At 46.1% G+C, this 22683-nt stretch overlaps 2 protein-coding genes across 6 annotated transcripts in view; both read left to right on the forward strand.

Annotated features, from left to right (window-relative positions):
* Positions 1–11446, forward strand: part of capn15 (calpain 15) — a 38531-nt gene extending 27085 nt beyond the window's left edge. For 3 of the 4 annotated variants that reach the window (XM_047609953.1, XM_047609954.1, XM_047609951.1), the window contains exons 6-12: positions 64–189; positions 1865–2017; positions 3971–4132; positions 4237–4472; positions 4595–4764; positions 7390–7568; positions 8501–11446. In XM_047609953.1, coding sequence (XP_047465909.1) covers positions 64–189; positions 1865–2017; positions 3971–4132; positions 4237–4472; positions 4595–4764; positions 7390–7568; positions 8501–8678 — 1204 coding nt within the window. In that variant the 3' untranslated portion in view covers positions 8679–11446. The remainder of the gene's footprint in view (positions 1–63; positions 190–1864; positions 2018–3970; positions 4133–4236; positions 4473–4594; positions 4765–7389; positions 7569–8500) is intronic. The other variant, XM_047609952.1, reaches the window with a different exon arrangement.
* A 445-nt stretch (positions 11447–11891) lies between these two features.
* LOC125022950 (putative protein MSS51 homolog, mitochondrial) lies at positions 11892–22625 on the forward strand. Of its 2 annotated transcripts, none has more exons than XM_047609961.1 (7): positions 11892–12081; positions 13484–13659; positions 14785–14934; positions 17293–17417; positions 17717–18280; positions 21199–21292; positions 21939–22625. In XM_047609961.1, exons 2-7 carry the CDS (start codon positions 13502–13504, stop codon positions 22144–22146), a joined length of 1299 nt encoding a protein of 432 aa, XP_047465917.1. In that variant the 5' UTR covers positions 11892–12081; positions 13484–13501; the 3' UTR covers positions 22147–22625. The 2 variants fall into 2 exon arrangements, with proteins under 2 accessions (XP_047465917.1, XP_047465919.1); XM_047609963.1 differs by lacking the exon at positions 11892–12081 and adding an exon at positions 13287–13398.
* The last annotated feature ends 58 nt before the right edge of the window (positions 22626–22683 follow it).

Here is a 22683-nt window from a genome sequence, read left to right on the forward strand (position 1 = left end):
ACGATCCGATGAAACGAGAGGTTTATTTGCGACTGTTCACTAAAGACGGCGCTTGTTTCTTAGGTTTCTGATGGGCGCGTCGTGCGGGGGAGGCAACATGAAGGTGGACGACGTCGCTTACGAGTCTCTGGGTCTGAGGCCTCGGCACGCGTACTCCATCTTGGACGTACGGGACGTCCAGGGTTACAGGTAGAGGAGGACGACTCTTTTTATGCTTCCCTTTCCATTTATTATGTCTCTGAAAGACTACATTAAATGAAATTTAGTTGGCATCGTGTCCGCATATTTAAAATTCCACAGTTCATTGACTTAAAGCGAACATCGGGGCACCGCTTAGGAGTAGTGCTTTAAAGTGGGAACTTCATACGGAGGACAAGAACTGCCAGAATCAATGAATCCATAAATAAATGAATGACTCCGTAAATGAATATCCCATCAAATGCACCGAAAGTAGAATGAAAAAAGAACACACACACACACACTCTTTTAATTGTCTGCATATTAATTATTTGGTTATTTTTTACATTTATTTGTTTATATATATTTTCATTTGCACTCTCCCCCATACTTACTTCCTGCTCTTTAATATCCTTTTCTTTACACATAGCTTTTAGCAAGAGTCATTTATTGTATTTCGTTATTTGTTTTAGTTTTGGTCCTTGTTACTTAGATCCTTAGATCTGAGGCCAGTAGAAGATAGGAAAAGTGTGTATACTGAAGAAGTGAAGCAGTTAAAGGATCATTCCAGTTTATTTCAGGTGGAAATGTAAGATCAGGGTTTGTTTTCTTTTTATCAAAAGCTAACTGTTCAGTTTTAATTCTCTTTAGTTTTATGTTCATTCTATAATACCATTTATGTTCATGTATCTTTCATATTACATTCCCTAATTGTCTTTCATCTTCTTTACTCCTAAACTAATACTTAGCCTGGAAGCCAGACCAGCTTCCCTACTCCCACATTTGTCGGTGCAGACGTTGGTCTAGAACTGCTCTGTTGGGAAGTGATGTTGGGACAACAACCTTGTGGGTCTGTTAAACCATTTGGGTTCATGGAGAGTGGAGGGTAACAGTGATGTAGTCATCCATCCAACATCTCAGTCTAATTTGCTGCCAACACAATGACTCCCATTGGTTTTAAGACTTTCCAATTGCATGCTTAGATTTATTTCTCTACATCAATTGAAACAGGCCTCAGCATGAAATCCGCTAACCAAACCAACTCGTGATAAGATCCGAGCCTGGCCGAGTTAGGTTAATGTGTTTTATATCACACACTGGGAAGAAAAGGTATTCTAATTCAAGGACTCGTTCATTCTTTGTGAAATATTTCTTGAATCGCTCGGGCGCAAATGGGCTTCAGGCCGGTTGAGGACGGGTGCGCATCAGTTCAGTCTGATCAGGGCGGCAGTGTGAGTCCACACAATGGAGACTTCTTCTGTCTTACCCTTGAGAGGAAGCTGAGAGTTAGTAGCCAGAAATCCCAGGTGTAATTTACTCAAGAGTCGCACACAGCCACTTTAATTTACTGCCACAAAGCAATCGGAGTGGAAGATCTTGTCGTGGCACCTGATCTAAAATGAGCTGCTGCTGCTGGGAGCCTGAGGAGATGAAAACAGTGAGCCCCATTTTCTCCAATATGGTTTCCCATTATGCCTCCTAAGACCTCCACTGTACGGAGGAGGCACTAAAAAAATGAAATGGGTTGTTAAAATGTAGGCAATCTTCCATAAAAGGAGCAATATGAGTCTGCGGAGATGGGGATGCTGCATTGACTGAAAGGCGTCTCCGCGGTAACGGGTCCCTGTGTTTGTCTCTGCGCGCCTGTTTATCGTCCCCCCCTCCCTAACCTGTCACTCGGCTCCAGGTTGCTGCGGCTGCGTAACCCGTGGGGCCGCTTCTCGTGGAACGGCAGCTGGTCGGACGAGTGGACCGAGTGGCCGCAGAACCTCCGCCACGAGCTGATGGCGCACGGCAGCAGCGAGGGCGTCTTCTGGATGGAGTACTCGGACTTCATAAAGTAATAATTCAATCGCACACACACATTCTGGTCACCTTTGGGTTAGAGGGACAAATGCAATAATAAGAGCTTCAGAATATCTAAAAGCTTGTTTGCAGATGGAGTTAAGAAGATAGTTTGGTTTCTTTGGTAAATTGCCATTCATTCATCCATTCCCACTTAGCCTCTCTGCCCCCTAGTGGCCCTCCAAAGTCACGGCACATCCTGTCGGCGTAACGCACCGTCGCTGGGATGTTTTTGCGTGACTTTACACTCGTTGCCTGTGCTCGTTAGTGTGATTTACTCACTTTCCTCCTGTTTATTCCACTACGGTCAAAAATGTAAAACGCATGACTTCTTCTGATGATTTATCCCCTGAAATATTTACCCACCGCCAGCTGTTTATTTACCCAACACCAACAAATGATAGAGCGCCGGCGAAATAGCACCGAGTGTCCTTTAACGGACGCACGTGATGTTCTAAACGTGATGGATGGCTTCATAATCTAATGCCCCCGTTGAGTTTACTGACCATCTGGTATCAACACCATATTGAATGTCGGTGTTGTTGTTGTTGTGTGTAGTACACTGCGGTCGCTGCGGTTGCTGACTCATACTTTTTATATAACATCCAGAATTATAGAATGTTTCTTTTTTTTGTTGTTTATTTGTTTTTTAATGGTTGAGTCTGTCAGGCGGAGGCTCGTCGAGGTGCTCTGTTTATTCAGTTGTTAGAGTAATCTTGTCATTTCTTCGTACGGCGAATCGAGTATCGACTTGTATTTCTTCTAGTTGTCTCCTGTGTTCCCGCGCGTGCGCTCGCATATCCCTGCCTTTGTCAATCTAGGCATTTCATTGACGAGTGACTTTGGAGAATTCAGTAAACGCCGTCGCCTGTAGAACCTGATTGAAAAGAAAACTGAAAGAATCAGAAACATAATAGAGACACGCTGCCCATGACTTTCAGTTTTTTCGCCGCTACATTGTTCCAAACAGAAGGGGAAAAAAAAAAGACGGTTGCGATCAATCTAAAGCAAAAAACTTTTGAATATAATCTGAGACTCACAACAAAACCACTTAATGAGTGAAGTGGGAGTTCAGAAACGCTGTATATGAATCAGACGTCCGTGAAAAGAGGGGTGATATTACTCAACCGGAAACATGAATTCGTGGACACGACTGAAAAAGTTTTTCTCAGTCTCGGCTCGAAACACTTTTTACGAACTCTAAAGTTTTACAGAGCAGATCCACTTAAAGATAAATTATGTGATTGCAGTGCGCGTGTCTGTGAGTGATTTATGGAGCTCGTATCTAACAAGATAAGAGCGCCAATAAGTCCAACGCGCCTTTCCTCCTGAACAACTGAAACCTGAAAAATGCGCTTCGTGCTAGACGTTCGTCCCGTTCGTCCTCTGGCTGTTTATTCTCTTTCTCTGACCGAACGATAATCCCTCTGCTCTCCTGCTGCACGCTGCACCCACAGCCTGCGTCGACCCGGGCTAAAAAGAGTCGGATGAATAACAAGTCACTTAAATCAACTGATCAAGTGGACAAAAAAGGGCCGCTGATTACTGACGGTTCAGAAAGAATACGGCAAATACAAGGACAGATGACAGAAACGAGAGGGTTTATGGACAGACATGTTTGTCTGCGTGTAAACCAACAGTAAAAGAGGAACATTACTGCATTTTCTTCCTCTTTTCTTCGAGATTGTCAATAAGACAAAAGGGAAATGCGTCAGAGCGAGGATGGAAAGTGGAAACGGAGGATAATTGGGCTGATATGTTAGCGAGGTAAATTGTGTTTGTACAGCAGCGCCCACGGAAGGCTGCGTTAATATTTCAGGGTTCCTTGTGACGCGCAGAGATTTGACTCCTGATAGGAAGAGACCACCCACTCACACGGCTTAATGCAGACGTGCAGACTTTCGCTGGTCAGTGCCACATGTATAGACTGCTGTTTTTCCCTGCGCAGGTACTTTGACTCGGTAGACATCTGCAAGATCCACTCAGACTGGCAGGAGGTGAGACTACAAGGCTGCTTCCCCAGCAAAGCCAGCGGCCCGGTCACAGTCACGGCCCTCACTGTGCTGGAGAGGACCACGCTGGAGTTTGCTCTATTCCAAGAGGGAAGCAGGTAAGCAGCGTTCATAAAATCCCCATTATTCCGCTTTTTTTTTTTTGTCCTCTTATGTTGTTTGTTCCATCTCCTCCCATGTGTCCTCCCCGTCCCCTCCGCAGGCGTTCAGACACGGCGGACAGCCACCTGCTGGACCTGTGCATCATGGTGTTCCGCGCCTCCTTCGGCAGCGGCAACAAGCTGACTCTGGGCCGTCTGCTGGCCCACAGCAAGCGGGCTGTGAAGAAATTCGTCGGCTGCGATGTCATGCTGGAGCCGGGGGAGTACGCCGTGGTCTGCTGCGCCTTCAACCACTGGCAGATGAACGTCAGCGGGACGGGAGGGCCGCCAACGCCCAGTAGGTGGAAATGTGGAAACGGGCACCGAGCGGCGATTTTGCCGTTGCTGCCCAACGTAACGGATCCATTCGCTTAACCTCAAATGAATTATTCTGAAGCGTTCTCCTGCTTTTGCTTCCAGTCTCGAGCCCCACCAGCGCAGCGGCGCGGCGGCCCAGCCAGGACTTCCCCGGCTACATCCTGGCCATCTACAGCTCCCGACAGGTGATGGTGGAGCAGGTGGAGGCGACCGCCACCACGCTGGCCGACGCCATCATTCTCCTCACGGAAAACAAAGGCGAAAGACACGAGGTGAGGCGCGCTCATTCCCGAGCAGGAGGAGGAAGGCTTACAGGATGAAGTAACCCCACGGTTCAGTTTAATCATCGATAACTGTATCACGTTAAAAAAAAAAGTCGACCGTCTCCCTCTTCCCGTCTCCTTGTCTCGCTCACGTACACGCGGTTTCATCATCTTTCAACGTGATATTACATTCCAGACCGTAGCTATTTCAGCAGGAACCTGCTCTTTGTTCTCTGGGCTCACTGCTTCAACACATATAGTGTTGAGTAAGATAATGGGTTTTTCCACCAACATGTGAAAATAGTGTGGTAGATGAATCTCTCAACGCATATTCCCCAATGTGTGGAGGTTCTACAGTAACTCACACTAAACCAAGAAACATTCTCAAGACTTTGTAGAGAAAAAATAGTCGCAGACACACGCTGTTACTTTAACTGATGATTCTCTTCAGCCCTTTATTGAGATAATGTTCTTTCTGTCTGTTTGGTTAAACCAGTCCAAGGACTTCCAAGGAACTGTTCCTCCTGAAAGTGTCTTTGGTTGCTCTGGCTGTATATTCATGGTTTCAGTCGTACAGGATGAGTCCTCTGATGGGTTTAACGCTCCTATGTGCGGGGTATCTGTGGGGAAGTTAAATTATTATTATTAAAAAGTCACGACTTTATGAGGTCCTAAAATTTGAAGGCACTTTTGAGGTAAATTTAGAATTTTGAAAAAGCGTGCAAATTTATTATTTTATTAAAAAACCAAGATGAACCAGTGACTCCCAGTGACTGCTATGGGTGCGTTTGTAAACTGTCTCCAGAATGTTTCAGAGGCACAAACAACGTTCAAGTGTTATACAAGAGTTTATGCACTAAACCTGTGTTCAAGCTTTGCCTTGGATTTATTCTCCCAGCCGGTTTGGATTCAGTTGTACGATAGTGGTCTATAGTGTTTATCGTAAACTAAAACTGTTTAGTTAAAGGTGTCACTGATGTAAATGGTTACAATTTGAAGTGATGGTGAGGTAATAAAAATACTGAGAAGGTCTTGAAAAAGTCCTAAAAAGGTGCTGAAATTAACTTCAAGATTCCTGTATATACCCTTTATATACCCTGTATATAGCTCTAGATTCACCCCGTGACTCCCCTCATCACTGGAACCATCAATAAATGCCGGTGTGCCACTTCCAAAGCGACCGTCTTGTTTGCTTTGGGCTCCCCGTCGTGTTGATAAGAGGCTGATTAGTTTCCACAGAACTTGCTACACAACTCGGTTTGTTTGAAAACAAGTTCAGTCCAACCTGGAGGCAAACTTGACTCGCTTAAGTGTCTCAGTAGATATTGAAACATTTGTACATTTAAAATACATGTAGTTATTCTAGTGTCTCTAGTTTTGAAACCTTGTAACTTGATATTCATTGTTTGCACTGTTCTTTGCACTAAAGGTGACGCTTGACAATCCCTCATCATATTGTATTTCAAACTGAGTGTCCAAGCACAGAGCTGTAAGATTAAAAAAAAACATTTACATGTTGTCATTCACATGTGTGGGAACCCTCGCAGCTCTGCGAGCCACTTTGAGACAACCCTTTCTCAACAGAGTCCTGAATCCTATTCTGCTTTTACACGTACAAGTATGTGCGCTCCGTCTCTCTCGCACGCTCACGCACGTACGCGCAGCCACTCAAACGCAAGCAGACAAATTATTCTGGCTCCCCTGAACAGCGCTCCCCTGAAAGCGTTGTGACATCGGCTCGCGTCTTGTAGGATGACAGGGCTTTTTAAGCACTGGGAGATCATCTTTGTTAAATCATTCAGCTCTCCAGGAAGCCGCCGCTCGCGATAGGTGGGCCGAGCACTCAGGGACCAGACACGACGGCCACAGCGGCGTTTTAACTACGTGGTCAAATTTTTTTTTTTTTTTTTTTTTTTTTTAGTCATTAATAAATCATCTGAGCGGTGAGGGGAGAAACGAGCTTTGTATTAGTCGCACACACGTGTTGCCGACAGACTTCTTCACGCGCCGGACGCTGTTCCTGCGCAATTGGACGTGAAATGACAGCAGCTGAAGCAGTTAGCGCCGCTCATATTCGCTTTAATACAATCACCGGCCCCAAAAGAGAGATCAGCTGCCACCCTTCAAGAGATGAAAGTCATCTTAGCTTCAGAGAGAGTTTTTATTCCGCATGCAAAGTGCTGCCTTTAAAGCACTTCAGCGCTTATGGAGATGTACTTTCTCGCTGGGGCTACGTCGCAGTCAGCGCTTTATTTCTGTTGTCAGTCTTCCCTTTATTTGAATTTGCACCCTGGCAGTATTGGTTATTAAAACAGCCGACGCACCGTGTGACAGTCTGCCTGGATCTGTTTGCCGAGACTAAAACGGCCGTAGCGTTATTTTTGCGAACAGGTTCAGCAGCTTCTGTGTTTACCGACGGGTTGTTTAAAGGCTCTTATTTCCTCTCTACTTTTGAGATTTCGCTCTGCAGAAGTAAAGGTGTAACATTTTCCTGGATCCCTTCACCCTACAAATCTGGGTGATAACTCAAAATACGGTCGGGTCAAGAGTCACACCTCCTAAAACCCACCAGTGTCTTTGCAGATAAAGGGCTGCACATCATCTTCTCACATGTTCTCCCTTGTGTGCTTACAGGGCCGCGAGGGCATGACATGCTACTACCTGACCCACGGCTGGGCGGGACTCATCGTGGTGGTGGAGAACCGCCACCCCAAGTACTACCTCCACGTCTCCTGCGACTGCACTGACAGCTTCAACGTGGTGTCCACGCGCGGCAGCCTCAAGACCATCGACAGCGTGCCGCCTCTGCACAGGTACGCGCTTCGTTTTCGAAACGCAATGAGAAGAGAGGAGAGACTGAATGCTCTGGGAACAATTTGGCACGAGCGCAGCCAACATTCAACACACGCACGCACTTGTGTAAACACGAGGGTCCCACAGGGATGGCTGCTCTATATTTCTTAATAATCTACCTCAGGCTGGTTTCAGCGCCGTTATTAGGTTTTCTTCTGGTTCCTCTTGGACTCCTCGCACTGTGGCTCGAAGCATCGAGCGCGGTGCGGCCGTTCGCTCCTTTGGATGTTGTTCAGTTGGCACGTTACAGCTCACATTAAAGTAAATTTAGTAGCTTATCGCCCCAAAGTTATGGTCCACATAATGAGATACTGTAAAAAGTCACCGCGCGCCAGGAGACGGCGTTTTACTGCCGTTCCCTCCGTCGGACAAGAACATCAGCGCTTGATAAAGACAGCGTTCAGCTCAGTCTCAGTGTTACACGGTTAGATCACAGGTGAAAGCGTTTAGCAGCCACGTAATCTAATTCGGCAGAAAATCGTATCCTTTTCATCTTCGCAGAGGTGTGAATGACACAGGAAAAGCTTTTATTTGTCACCATATGTCATCGGAATTTCTTATTTTCTCTCGAAACTAGAGTGAGTCAGAGGTGCTGGTTAGTCAGCTTCCCTCCTCTAATTCTAGCTCCAACTCCCAGTAACCGTCCCCTTTTTTCTTTTGTTTTTTGCTTTCTGTGTTTTTACTATTTTGCTTTTTATTAGTAGCTAATTTTGAGTTAATTTTTTTCAAAGTGGGGAATCCAATAGGCAGTATAAATTATACTGGTGAGAACTACGCATTTTACTAAATGCATCAGACAGAACCTGGAAATGCCTGAAACTGGAGACTTCTCCCTGCTCCTCCATGTTTACTGAACGGGCTCTTCTCTTTCTCTCTCTGTCGCCCCCTACAGGCAGGTGCTGGTGGTGCTTTCACAGCTGGAGGGGAACGCCGGCTTCTCCATCACACACCGCCTGGCCCACCGCAAGGCAGCCCAGGCCTCCCTGGGAGACTGGACCCCCACCAAGGCCACCCACAGCCCCCAGCTCACCCCGGACATAGACGGCCTGCACCGACCCCGGCCGCTATGACCACCGACGGTGCCCCGGCCCCAGCACATTAAACTGTCAGACCACTGGAAGAATCAGGCACGGGGGTAGGGGGAAGCCACGTGGAGCCCTGACCCCGACAAGAAAGATGTGTAACCGCGCGTCCTCTCGGATGAACCCCTGAATGTAAAGAAAATTTGCTCTCCTCCTCGTGCTTCGCGAATGCTGAAGATTTGATCTGACCCGCACCTGCTCTGTCCCCGTGCCAAGTGGATGTGCCATGTCCGGGTGAAACGAGGGACCGGGACGCAAACCGCAGCAAACTGAGGGGATCCAGTTCTGACTAATTCTGGATGCTGCTGGTAGCTGCTAGCAAGATCTGTGCGTGAAACGGACGTGTGCCCTCAGTTTCACACGCATGGAGATTAAAAAAATTTAAAAAATGAATTAATAAAAAAAAAAAAAAAATCCAGGGTGGAGTGCTGAAACTACTGAGCCATCTGCCAGGCCCACGGCCTATGAGCCAATCACCCGATCAGACGCCTCCCCTCCCTCTCCACGTCGTCCACAAAACACGACGCTTCTGGGTCCACGTCGCCCACCCTCAGTACGGTACTTTATGAGCCAAACCAACTCGTTTTACTCATAGTGAGACGTTTTTTTTTGTTTTTTTAATTACTTTCAGCGTGAGTCTTACCTGTTTTATACACAGCCCTCATCCATATTTGTGTTTTTGAGGTCGTAGAAAAAGCCATCATCCATCCACACGACGTTGTCTGTCTCCTCCCTCCGCGCTCCGTCTGCACCGCGCTGCTGTCTCCGTAGCTCAGGACCAAACCCGTGATTTGTACAGAAAAGCTCAAGCAAAACCTCAAGCGCATGTCGTGGCAGGCGCGCGGCGCCCTCGCTGGAATCGCGTCTTTCTCTCATTTCGTCTGGTGTCTCCCGTTGAGAGCACCGTCGTGACCAAGAGTCTCTTAGACGTAACGTAAGAGAAGAGAAATAGCCATTTTACCTCCTTCCAAATAACAATTTTAACTCATTTCCAAACCCCAAGGTTTTTTTTCCCGCGTTCACTTCAGAAGTCAGTTTACACATGCACTATCGCGACTCGCTTATTCTCGCACCCCACAGTCTGCGTCTGACCCTTTTTCCCGGTACTGAGAGCGAGTTAGCGTCTATTTGTCACACTTTAACACATTAAGCCAGTATGGTTGATTTCCACTTGAGTGTACTTAAGGAGCGCCGGAGGAGCTGGGGGCTGTTTGAGCTGTCAGTCTGCCATAGGGGAGCTCTTAAGAGGAGCCGGCGCGTTTGCTTTGGGAGGTCAGGGACGGCTTTTGTTTGCTTGGGCGCGGCGCGGGACGTCTGGGCCGCCCTCCCGCAAGAATACGCCGACAACAAACGCCGGAGCCAAGCAAAAATTACCATTTCGTCAGACCGGGGCTCGCGAGACGCCCCAGAGACGCGTTGCGACACAGAAAGGAGTTTAAACCTCCCCCAGCCAGCGTCGTTTCGTAAGGCTGGTCGCCCGTAGCTGTTTCATGTAGGTTCCAGTTTCTCCGGTGTCGAAGCCATTACTCCTGGTTCTCTGATGGTCTCTCAGTCCTCACCATGGCAACGTGGACGTCTCGTCAGATAGCGAGGGCAAAGATTAATGCGGTACTACAGCAGCAGGATGGAGCGGGAGACTTTTATCAAGTTGATGTCTTACTCTTATGTAGTGAAATGGTGAAAAACTTGAACGCCAATGAGCAAAATCTCTGCAGCATTCGTGCAACTGATGATTTTTTTTTATTAGCAAAAAATAAGTAAATGGAAACTTTAATGAGACGCTTCACTCCTGGCAGTTTGAGCAAGTTAATCATCTCACGTGCATTGTCCCTTTTTTTCTTTTTTTCTTTGTTTTTGTCAGCATTAATGGTAAATGGCAGTACTGCTTCCCGATCCCTGCATCCGCAAACTGTTTCTCTGGTGAAACCCGAAGCTGAAGTAGCTGTAAATACGTTTTCCAAAGAAACATCGTGTGTAACGAACACTTTCAGATGTCTGTTTGCTTCGTGTGAGTGCGTGCATGGTCGCGGCTGAGTAGCTGTGAATTCTTAGCGTCTAATTTATTTGTGCAAGTGATTTATTTTTTTTCGCAGGTGTGGTTTCTAATGATGAACACTGAGCTGGTGAGCGTCAGCTAAAGGAATGTGATAATTTGTGACGTCCGGTTTGAGCCCAGAGGGATTAGCTTGACCCCTGCACTGAAACCCATGCAAAGACCTCAGAATGAAGTGTCCCTGCTGGATCGCTTTCCACTTACATGAGATTCATTTTTGTTTTTGTTTCTGTTTTTTTTTTTTTTGAGTTGTTTTGTCATAGCTGTCTTTTTCTGGCTCTTGGTGTCCTTATAAACCCACTCCTCCTCTGTCGAGTTGTGTTGGTGGCTCTCCTGTGCGTCGGGGGCGCCCCCTGCTGTTCAACAGGCGCCAAGCAGAGAGGAGGAGGTCAGCGGCAGAGCAGCCAACACAACGCCTTCTCTCTTCTCCTTTGACCACTTTCCCTCCTTGTAAATTGTACAGACTGCAAAGTGAAATCACAAAAAAAAGAGATGAGAAAATAAATCTACTTTTAAACTTGTAAAACAATCAAATATAACAGTAGAAATAAATGGGAAATCAAACTAAAAAAAAAAAAAACTGACGAATGTGATATATATTTTATTGATCTCTTTTTGGGAGGGGTATATGTGTACAAACATATGTATGTTTAATTTTCAATCTCAGGTTCCGATGGACCAAATAAATTTTTTTAAATTAAAACGAAGCCTTGGTCTTTATTTTAACAACCATCTTTAAAAAAAGAAGAAAAAAAACATCAAGTTTTCTCCTCAGGCTTTTCTGCGTTAATAAGAGGAGGTTGAAGCTTTTAAGCTGCAAATATTTAAATAGGGACATACTGATGAAAGGATAATGCATTTACATACCAAACATGTTTTTCACTTACACTTGTTTACTTCACTTTCACTGATGTGTCTGACGTGTTTGTTATCGTGGATTTCTGTGATGTTCCTCCTCTCATCTCAGGAACTCCCTCTTCTCTGCTGGGTGCTGAACAGTCTGTAGTTCTCTCCCCCTCCTCCCACCCAGCACTTCGCCCCACTCCTCCCTCCTTTTTCCAAAAATGTACTTCTGTTCCTCTCCACTCTTCTCCTGCTCCCACCTTCCTCCCATGGCAACCGCCCTCCCCGACCCATCCAGCCCTGCCTCCCACTTAGTAGTTCCCCTTAACCTCAGATGACAGGAGCGCCCTTCTCCCATGTCGCCCGTGTGTGTGTGTGGGTAACTTATACAGACTCCGGGGGGTGACGTCCAGCATAAGGAGCCGTCAGTCACTTCCTTTATCTCGCACCAAGAAAGCTCTTCTAGAAGACGCTCCTCTCCTCTGGAAGCTGAAGGTATGGCATCTTGACTGCATCTCTCAATGTATAGTTGTGGGAAGGCATCATCTCGTTCACTCCATGTGAAAATGCTCGTAAGGACCGAGCGACGCCCTGCTCAGGGGTATCTGCGCTCCCCTGGTGCTCTGTAGATACGAAATAACTAATTAGATCTGGCTTTTTCAATTTTTGTCTGCAGGCGTGATAAGGCTAAATCACTCCCTGTAGAAATGCTCATGAAAGCTGAAAAGATACAGACGTGGAGGAAAACTTGTGGAAAAATGGGAAGAGGTGATTACAATGTGGTGTCTCGGCGTGATAAAGTGAATCTTTTATTGTGCGGCTATCAGTTTTTATCACTGCCAATTTGAAACGTTTCAAGGTTAAATGCCACTTGGGAGGCTCGCGGTTTCACTGCGGGGAACAGGTGTGGGGGGGAAATCACAGGCAACCTCGACGCGCGCTCCTCCACATTAAGTTGCATTAAAATCTAAAGAAAGCCCGAAGGAGTCATGCGAGCGCCACCACTGGATGATCACATTTCGCTCTCCTCTTATTTTCCCCCCAATGGCCGGCCAAGTAAATAAATCATGTGAATTGCACGCGGGGGGAGGGGCTGTGGGGATGGAGGATTTCAGTCAAGGGCAGTGGCCGAGTGACGTGCCCCGGAGAACGCGCCTGGAGGAGCCTCGGTTCGTTTGAGAGCTTGCTTGATCCACTCGTCTGTCGTCGGAGCCATGAGGCCGGAGTGGTTGTGTGTGCAAGAGTGTGTGGTTTTAAAGAGCAAAGTACACAGAGTCTGTTCAGATATGTTCTCCATACATACCTTGTGCTGTTTGTTTACTTTTGCGGGTAAGGGCAGAATATCAAACCTGGAGTCATGTGACTGAGAGTCTTGGCTTTGTGAGTGTTTTTTTCCATCATAGTAACAAATCATTTGTGCGGCTTGGACCCGTCCTCTCGGCGGCATCCACATTTTTTTTAGCCCTGCTGCTTCTTCTCATTTGTCAGTCGGACCTGGTGGGGGGTCCCTGACCCCCCCACCCCCCCCACCCCCCCACCCCACCCCACCCCCCCTCTTAGTCCTGCTTCCATGAGCAAAGGGCAAACCAACAGCACCATCGATAGGCCTGTGCTGTTTCAGGAATCTGCCTCAAGGTCTGGCTTCAGTGACGGGTCCAACTCTTAAAAGGAACGGCCATAATCACACGGCGAGCTGCAGAAACAGTTGTGTCACAAGGCAGGCTGTGAGGAGCTTGCTCACATTTAACGGGATGACACAAGCGGGGGCGGACGTAACTGTTTTGGTGACCAATCAGACTCTGATCTTGCAAGGTTGAGTGGACTTGCACCTTAGCGTAGTAGTAAGATGAGCAGAAAGTGGATAAATGTTGTTCTTTTAATCTGTGTCCATCCTTAGAGCACAAAGGGCCACAGCATGGCATCCCACATCCCAGCGCTCCCTCAGTCCTACTCCCCAGGCACCGACAGCGTCTTTTCTGACCAGTCTGGCTTCCACTCTCTGGACTCCAACGTACCCGGACTCTCCAGGGTGATTCTCAACAAGCTCAACATGAAGGACTATGGAGAATACCGGTAAAAACAATAATAACTTAACTATAAGTTAAGTTTAATAAGTTAACTATATGTTACAACCATTTCAACTTTAATTATTATTCTCCACCCATATTATTGCACCATATCATTTATTCTTCATATTGTTAGCCTAATAGCATAATTGCCTTACATTACAATATCAATAAAAATACCAATTTTCAGAAAAACTTCAAATATGACTTAGGGCATAGGTCTTCAACAGGAGGTCCGTGACCCCCCTGGAGGTCCACAGGGGTACTGCAGGGGGGGTCACAAAATCTTTGGTTGATTAGATATTTTTTATATACATCTTTTTTAATTTTCTCCGACATTATTCCCCCTCAAACCCCCTACTGTTGAACATGTTTGAAATAAAAAAATGTTTTATATTTTAACCTCTGTGTTATTTGAATAGCTTAATATTGAATGCAAAATTATGCTAATGGTGTATATTTATAAATAGCACTAAGTCGAGTTTAATATAGAACACATATAGTAGGTAGGGGGTCCCTACTTAATCTCTCCATCAGTTTGGGGTCCTTGGCCTGAAAAACGCTGAAGAACCCTGACTCAGGGCAAAGGTCGTCAACAGGGGGTCCACGACCCCTAGGGGGTCTGTAAGGGTACTGCAGGGGGGTCGCAAAAAAAGAATTTGTTTAAATGCACATTAACATGAATCCAACATATTTTAGTGAAGGGATAAATCAAGGTTATCTTTCAGTCAGCACTAAGCTCAGCGATACAGGAGCACCATTTCACACAGAGCACCACACTAGCCGGGACCTGTCAATCTAAGCCTCCCGTACCGAGTAGCACCCGCCCCCGTCCCTGCTGAGCCGGTCACGAGTCTGTCAGGTTCCCCGCAATTGGCCGAGAGCCTATTCAGTCTCCAGTTGAAATCCCAGACGCGCCGCAGTATTAGCAGAAGAGAATCTAACAGTGCGGCTCGCTCCCATCAGCCAACTACCGAAGGCCCCCTGTGGACCAATAAAGTCTAAATTACACTTACGCGGGGGGGATCTATTTAATCTCATATGTCCAGCCAACGCTTCCCCCTCATGTTACTTCATTGTCTCAGTTCCCACCACACACTTGTAACAAACTGTGCCGTCTGACTCCAACAAGGGCTGCCGTGGAAGGAAAGCCGAGGGCCATCTCGTTCCGCAGCTACAAGGAGATGTTCCAGAAGATGGAGGAAACCTTCAAGTTCTGCACAGGCTGCCACAAACTCCCAGAGCACCTCGCCGACGGGCAGGCCCTGAAACGCTGCGTGAAGTGAGTGCAAAGCCGCCAGCGGAGAGCGGTCCTCTGCACGGCGTCCCATTGTCCGTGATTTACTGCATTCTAGCATTAACACACAGCTTAACATTAATCATTGCTGACAATCGGGATATTTTAGGAAGCAGGGGCGCACGACGTTCTCTGGCCGCCTCTGTCATCGCGCAGGCAGGATGTTATCCAATAGCTGTCATGTGTGAAGCATTACCAGTTGCCTTTGTATCAGCAGAGGGATGATAAGCCCCCAAAGGTGCAGACAGCCCTACAGAGGTGGACTATGGCCAGCGGCAAATATAGCCTCCTCCCAGTCTCCTGACCGTGATTCGGATGCTCTGCTACTCTGCAGCTTATTAAGAGCAGCTTAATGCAGTTAGTTCTGCCACACTGTGACTTGCGAGGAGCGAACTGAGAGCAGAGGGTGGAATATGGTATTTTGCATTTTTATGAGTATTTCGTTTGTCTCCTGACTTTCTGCTCCCCTCTCTCTGATCCACACGCTCACAGCCTCGCATGTGAATTCCCTTTAAATTCTCAGCTGCCACTGGCTCTCTCTCTCTCTCTCTCTCTCTCTCTCTCTCTCTCTCTCAATGCCAGCAGCAGCAGCTCAGGCTTTAGACGAAAAAAAAAACCCAGAAATTCTGAAAAGAAAAAGAAAAAAAATACCAGAACTGGATACGCCGGATAACCACCAAGAATCCAACTCTACATATTTCCCGTATTAACGCTGAGGTATCTCTGCACAAGTGTGTCATACTTTAACTTTCAAGGCCACCGCTTGTTTTCCCACCTTATTTTGACTCGCCGCGTCCACTCCTAAGCCTCTTTCGGAGGATTAGAGAGCACACAGTGCAACCGTGCTGGAACAGGGTGGCTGATAAAAGATTTTATGGAAATCTGGGTGCCCCTAAGCCTGCAAATGATTGCAATGTAAAGTAATAAAACACCAACTGCTGCTGGCTGTCACGTCTCAAATCCAACGCATTACCTCATCATCTGACCCATGTGGCAACGCAAAGGCCCGCATCCGTATCAAGTGGTCAAATAGCAGCGGTAAATTCCAGCTGCCACTATTTTTGACAGAGAAAGTCTTGAGAAAGTCGGAGGGCTGCTTCCAGAACAACGACTCGGTGCTGTTGGCGTCTCACGAAACGACGCATTCCAGCTGGAGGTCCGGTTGTAAAGAGGCGATCACGATGTAGGTTGCAACTGACATACCATTAAAGATTTTTTATTACAAGTCTCAGCTAATTAAACACCTGAAGCCTTCGATTTAGCATCAAGTAGAGGAGGAAAAAAAAGAGAAACGTGTTTTAAAGCAGTGTTTTTGTGCCTTAATTTATCTGGGAGCAAAACGCTTAACTTCTGAGGACCCAGAAAAATTAAAGTTTGAGGATTTCTGTGAGTCTATTGGAGTCTGTTGAATGTAAATAACAACATTTATAGTGTGAATGATCAAGGATCAGAATCAGAATTTTTAAAATGCCCCTGCAGGGCCCCCGATTTAAACCTTAAACTGGATTGTCATCCTGTCAAACAAATACAGTAACATCACCTTAACATTTTTAACTGTTAATCTTACATGTTGCTCCCAACCCACTCATGATCCAATTTCCAGTCTAACTTGCAGGTCTAACTAAAATTCTCTCTGCTTCTGTCAAATTACTGTCACCTGTGATATAATGAATTTTAACTTAAAACAGATAGTAGGACAGGACATTAAAAAAGTATACCGCTCTGTGGTATAGATAGATATATATGTAAGTCTCTATTGCCCCCATAAAATATGGCCTGTGGGATGTCAGCCACCTCCTTTACATGTCACACCCTGCCCAACGGTATAACCCTAAAAAAGGTCAGGATGCCATCCCCTCTAGCTTATACAGTTTTTTAAATATCCACTGCAGACTCGTGGCCTCCGTAGTAGATAAAAATGTACTACCACTTTCTCAGAGGTCAAACTAGCGTGAAGGAAATACTCACAAAAAATTGCTAAACTGTTAATGTTTTGCATGTTTACAATGTTTAATATATCGTAATAGAATTTGCAAATCGGAAGCTAATCTGATCCTAAAAGAAATCCAGTCAGTTATTTTGTCATGAAGCAGTGGACAAAGTTTAATGTTGACTTTGTTATTGCGTCTGGTGCAGAAGGTCACCAAGTCATTTAGCCTCTTGGGACCCTGAATATCTGCAGCAATTGCCAATTGTCTGTTTCCGATATTTCTGTGAAGAGATGGACCAACACGTGGAAATTCAATTAAAGTCAAGTAATAGCTTTTTCAATTAAAGTGATGTTTTTTTTAATCTACCATCTTTAATTTCCTGTGTTCCATTTCCCCCGCTGCTTTCTAACAGGTGTCTGAACGTGTACTACTGCACAAAAGACTGTCAGAAAAAGGACTGGCCTCAGCATAAAAAGGTCTGCAAGACGCTGAGGCTCGTGGCCATTGACAGACTAGTAGAGTGGCTGATGTTCACCGGTGAGGAATGAAAGATTGAATTAGCCTCGGCGGCTGTTTGAATCAACAGGAGCTGAAATCACAGTAATGATTGAACTGCATATTTTAAAACTCAGCTGCAGAAATGAAATGCCTGAGAGACAAATAGTGATAGAAAGTCACAGTGCAATATTAGCACGTTTTAATTAAAACTCTTTTTAGCCTTTGGATCTTTCGCTTTTAAAAAAACGTGCGGTGAACTCGTTGGACAGAGTTAGCTCCAGGCTGTGTCCTCAGCTTTGTGGAATTTGAATTCATCCTAAGTTCTCCCACCCTTCCAGGAGACCTCCCACTGCCAACTGAGACGTGGTCCAAATCAGTCGCTGAGGTGAAGAGCTGGGACGACTGGCTTCCCATGCAGACGGACCTGTCAGCGCGTCTCGACGCCGTCTTGTCCGGTGCCAACATGGTAAACCTCTGGAAAAACGCCTGCAGGCCTCGGCCTGAAGACGCCGACCTACGACAATCGTTGTGGCGAATCCAGAGCGAGTTCCTCTCACGGGTCCTCACAGTTGGGATGGCCATCCAACGCTTTGGGCTGGATCCGTATGCAAAGCCACTCACTATTCACATAGCAGGAGCGTCCCACAGTGAGACCATGGGAGCCAGGCTGACCGACTATGACGAGCTGAACAAGATGTTCCCTGGACACCAGGGCATGGAGGTAGTGATGGTGGGACCAGAGGTGATAGACGGCTCCATCATGAGGCCTCCTCTTAGAGCGTTTGGTCCAAAGAAGAGGGTCTACATCAGCGCCTACAAGGCCCTCTACCACCAGTTCTGGGAGGAGGTGGTTGAAACTGAGGATGCGGCCAAGCCAGACCTGGTGGTTGGATTTCATCCTGGTATGTGCTCAAGCTGCCAACGAGTCGACAAGTGATTATCAAATGAAAACAAATCTTGAGAGGGGGCCTGAACTCGAAATGTTTGAAAATCAGGAAAGCAAAGACCGTAACGATCACTGTGGCTGTGAATAGAAACAGCTTAGCTTAAGTGGTCAGCTGTCTCAGAGAACCAGTGGCTTGTCTCCCTTTACGCTCATCCCACAATTACCTCTTTCAGAGAACAGAGAAAGTGGGAGATGTGTAACTCGGTGGATCTGGCCTATTCATTAACGCCAGGCTTTTATTGGGGATTTGGGTGATTAATGGGAGCAGCTGGGAAAGAGTTTGGCCTGCGATTGCTGGACTCAGCATAATGCCAGTAAGCTGCCCTTTTGAAAGGGGAGCCTCTGCCCTCTGCCATCCACCTCCAGTCTGGTGCAAAATCCCTGATATGTAGTAGTCTGAGTATAAGGATGAGGAATGAGGAAACCATGTCTGTTTCCAGGGTCTGCTGCTGCCTAATAAAACCCTTCATCTTGAATTAAAAATACGTCTAACGCAGTGTAAAGGGCACCAGCAAAAAGCATATTAGAGTGAAAGTCCCGACTCCTACCTACCCCTTTGCCCACTCTCACAGACACCCCCCTCATTAAAGTGGTACTATAACCCTACACCTCCTAAGCCCCCCGCACTAAATCTATTCTTTGACCCTTTCACCTGTTAATCGGCAGTAAAGCCCCAGCCCCGAAGTGCCCCTAACCCCTGGCACCGTTATCGCCGCAGGCTCCATCGCAGCTAAATATACAGGAATCCGTCATCCTGTGAGTAAACTGTCTGAGAGCCTGGCTGCGTTTCATGCTGCGAGGCTGGCAGAGCACTGCATTATGACACTGTTAAAGCGATAGGGGAGCAGGCAGCATGACGAAAGGAATGGAAAGGAAAGGTGTGTGTGAAAGTCACAGGAGAGAGATGGGGGAGGAAAAGAAAAAGGGACGCGCGACAAACAGCGAGACTCTGACCTTTGACAACGTGAGACAGGAGGGCGACCGATGCGGGCCAAGTCATGTCATCCTTACAGAGACGGATGCCTCGTGAACGCAAATTGCTTTTTGATATCCGTCACATAAACAGGCTTCTCATTGCTCTCCAACTTTGTTTTTGTCAGAGCGGGGAACAAAATAAGTCTATTATCGTTAACTTTATCCGCCATATGGACCACATTTGCACCAGTACCAGACAATCATTGCAGTCATTACCAGTCACCTTACTATCTCCTGGAGGTCTAAACACCGGCTCCCTGTTAAATGTTTTATCATGATGAGGAGAGTAATCTCTGTGATGTTTCGTATCACAGCATGCATTATTCAAAGCGAAATCCCCTCTTCCTGCAGTTTGGGTTTTCTGGGAGGACGTGGCAGGCGGCGGATGACATGACACCATCTGTGAGCCAGAATCACAGGCCTAACAGTTCTCTGCATCTGTGGCGAACATACAGCTAAATGTTTAATGAAGGTTTAATAAATAATCCTTTCGCCATATCTGTAATCGCATCCCGCTTTCGCGCAAAATGACTTCATTGATCAGTGCAGAAAGATGTTTTCATCTGTTGCTCGCCTGGTTTTTGTCTCTCTCAAGGACACTTCAGCTGGATGGGTTTACACTATCTGCTGCCGCGGCAGCTTAAACCTCAGTAATCTGGCTGAAGGGCAAACTTTTCACCACCCTAGGCCCCCGCTTGCTCCGAAAAAAAAAACAGGCAACAGATATAAACCGCAGGGTAAAGTGACATCTGTCAGTTAATATGTGGCAGGATTATGGCCTCAACCCATCTTAAATATAGCCGTGCTGCTGCGTTCTGTGTGACTGAGTGGGAAAGTCATAAATTTTCCAGCTGCCTTGATTCGTGCTTTCTGAAGTCCAGCTGAAGTTCTTAAAAGCCTTGGATAGCTCTCCAGAACGCATTATCTTCTGGCTAACAAAAGAAAGACCAGCAGGGGACTAATCAAGTGTAATCTGTTCAATCTTCACCTCGGTGGGGAAACTTTCTTTATTTTCTCTGTTGGTCTTTGTAGACTGGAACGGTGAGAAAAGCCGCTAAGCTTTTAGTGTCAAGCGTTTGACTCCATTTCGGGGTGGAACATTTAGTGGCTAAAGATCCGCACACTTCCCCCACGGAGACGGGAGGATGGTGGAGGGAGTGATGGACTTACAGTTGTCACGTGGTGGGGTTAAACTTAAAGCAGCATACAGAGCACACATGATAGGAACAAGAGCACACAATAGTAGGGGTGTATGATACTTGGGAGATTGATAATGGATAAGAATGATGGGTAGAGCCGGTAATTATTCATAAAGAGTTACTGTTCTAGTCTCTACTGTCTCAGAAAACCGTAGGCAGTGACTTTGAACAGGTCGTTGGGGCCAGTAACACAGATGAGAAACATGCAGCTCCGCAGATCAAATCATGCTCACGAAAAGGCAATGGAAAATAGATGGAAAGAGGGAGAGGGAGCATTAATGACATGCTGTACAATTGTAGAACATGAATGCAGTACTGAGTAATGAGATAGAAGAAAGTGAAGGAAAGTCCCCCAGCAGACTATAGCAAGATAACTAATGGATGGGTCAGAGTCGCATAAGCTGGTTCATATAAGCTTTTTTTTTAAAAAAAAAAAAAAAAAAAAAGACATAAGACATAAGGCTTAGCTTAAAAGTACAGAGAGAGTAATCAGCTTCAGCATCCGGAATCTGAATGGTTAGAGACGCGTTTCACCCCTCAGACAAGACCAAGTGATTCAAATCATTTTTGAATTAATGTTTTTTTCTATTGAAAATTGGTGCTGCGTTTTCTCACCACATGTAAAGTGCCTCTGGTAGTGTCCGTCTGAGATCTTTTCTTATGTGCCCCGCCGACAATTATTATTTCTTCTTAAAACCAGGGTTCCACGCTAACCAGGGTCTGGTAGAAGGCTGGCTACCCACTCTGCTGCTCCTCAGGGACTACAACATCCCTTCCTTCTTCACCATGTACAGGTACGTCACAAGGCCATTATCTCTTCTTTGGCATTTTATTCGAGAGGTTAAAAAAATCTCTAAGAACTGTAAGTGAATATTTACACAACTCATTTTGTATACCTCCTCCAGAAGGAAATGTATAAAACAGGAGACTCGCACATCCTGTATGATAGGGGTCTCCAACGTTTTTCAGACCAAGAACCCCAAACTGACATCATTTTGCATTCAATATTAAGCTATCCCTTATCTATTTATTAAACATATTAATGTGTATTCAAAGAAATTTAAATTTGTGGAAGGAAATTAAAAATTATATATATATATATATAGATAAAAAATGTCCAATCAACCAAAAATCTTGCCAACCTCCTGCAGTACCTCTACCTACCACTAGTTGCTCTTTTACTCTGGTGACCGACACCAGTTTCCTTTTTGTGCAAAGGCAAAGTTAAAAAAGACCTGTTTCTTCTGCTGCAGGCGCTGGCAACAAACTCTCCCTGCAGAGTTCCCCTTGATGAAATAGCAAAGTTAATGATGCTGTTGTCTTCTGTTCTCGAGCAACTTTCTCGTGTCTGTGATGACGTGTTTAATCTCTCAAGAGTGCCACGTAGCTAGAACTAGGCTTCATTAATCGTTTTGCTCACCATCTTTCTGTTCCCTACAGCGAGATGGAGCTCAAGTGCTCCCTGCAGATCCTGCTGGAGCTGGAGATGAACATCATGGACAGTGGACGCAATCCATTCACCTCCCAGAAACCAGAGCAGGTCCAGGCCTGCCCTAACAAACCTCCAGTGTACTGCAACTCTCACTACGTCTGTTTCCAGGGCCTGCTGCCACAAGAGGACGATGAGGGTCGGCACACAGACAGTTAACATCACATCATGAAGCACGTCAAAACTCAAAAGATTTGAAAAAAACAGCTTTGGGAATTCAAGCAGCCCTTATGAGGTGGACGTTTGTCTGATATGCTGCGACACAAATATGCACATTTAAGCTTTTTCATCTTGAAAAATATACATTCACTACGTCAAAACACCCTCCTTTGAATTTTAATGCAGTTTATTAATGAGGCAGATTACAGAAATCCCTCAAAGCTCGTTTTAAGGCTCAGAGGTTTCTGCTCCGTTGGTGCCCCGAGGTGACATGCCCCTTTGATATAAAGGGTCATTGTCACGCATGCATAATGAGACCAAAATGACTTCAGCGATCACGTGGTGGCTTCCTGTGTTTTGTTCCGCGACTAGACCAATTCCCAGAACTCACAATAGCTGCAAAAAATCAGAACATGTGCATACTAATGGAACACGCAATCGGAAAATGAAACCTGAATAAATTGTAGTGTGCCACAGAAGATTCATTTCATTTGGTCGTTCATTTTTCTCCTTTTGGGTGACATTCTGTTTCCCGGA

Source organism: Mugil cephalus, chromosome 16 (assembly GCF_022458985.1).
Source record: "Mugil cephalus isolate CIBA_MC_2020 chromosome 16, CIBA_Mcephalus_1.1, whole genome shotgun sequence".
Lineage (NCBI taxonomy): Eukaryota > Metazoa > Chordata > Actinopteri > Mugiliformes > Mugilidae > Mugil > Mugil cephalus.

Bases quoted from the DNA above. Each gene is read 5' to 3' on its own strand.
- LOC125022950 (XM_047609961.1), top strand. From the start codon at position 13,502: ATGGCATCCCACATCCCAGCGCTCCCTCAGTCCTACTCCCCAGGCACC. The intron at 13,660-14,784 runs GTAAAAACAATA...GACTCCAACAAG, and splicing joins AAGGACTATGGAGAATACCG to GGCTGCCGTGGAAGGAAAGC. The intron at 18,281-21,198 runs GTATGTGCTCAA...TCTTAAAACCAG, and splicing joins GGTGGTTGGATTTCATCCTG to GGTTCCACGCTAACCAGGGT.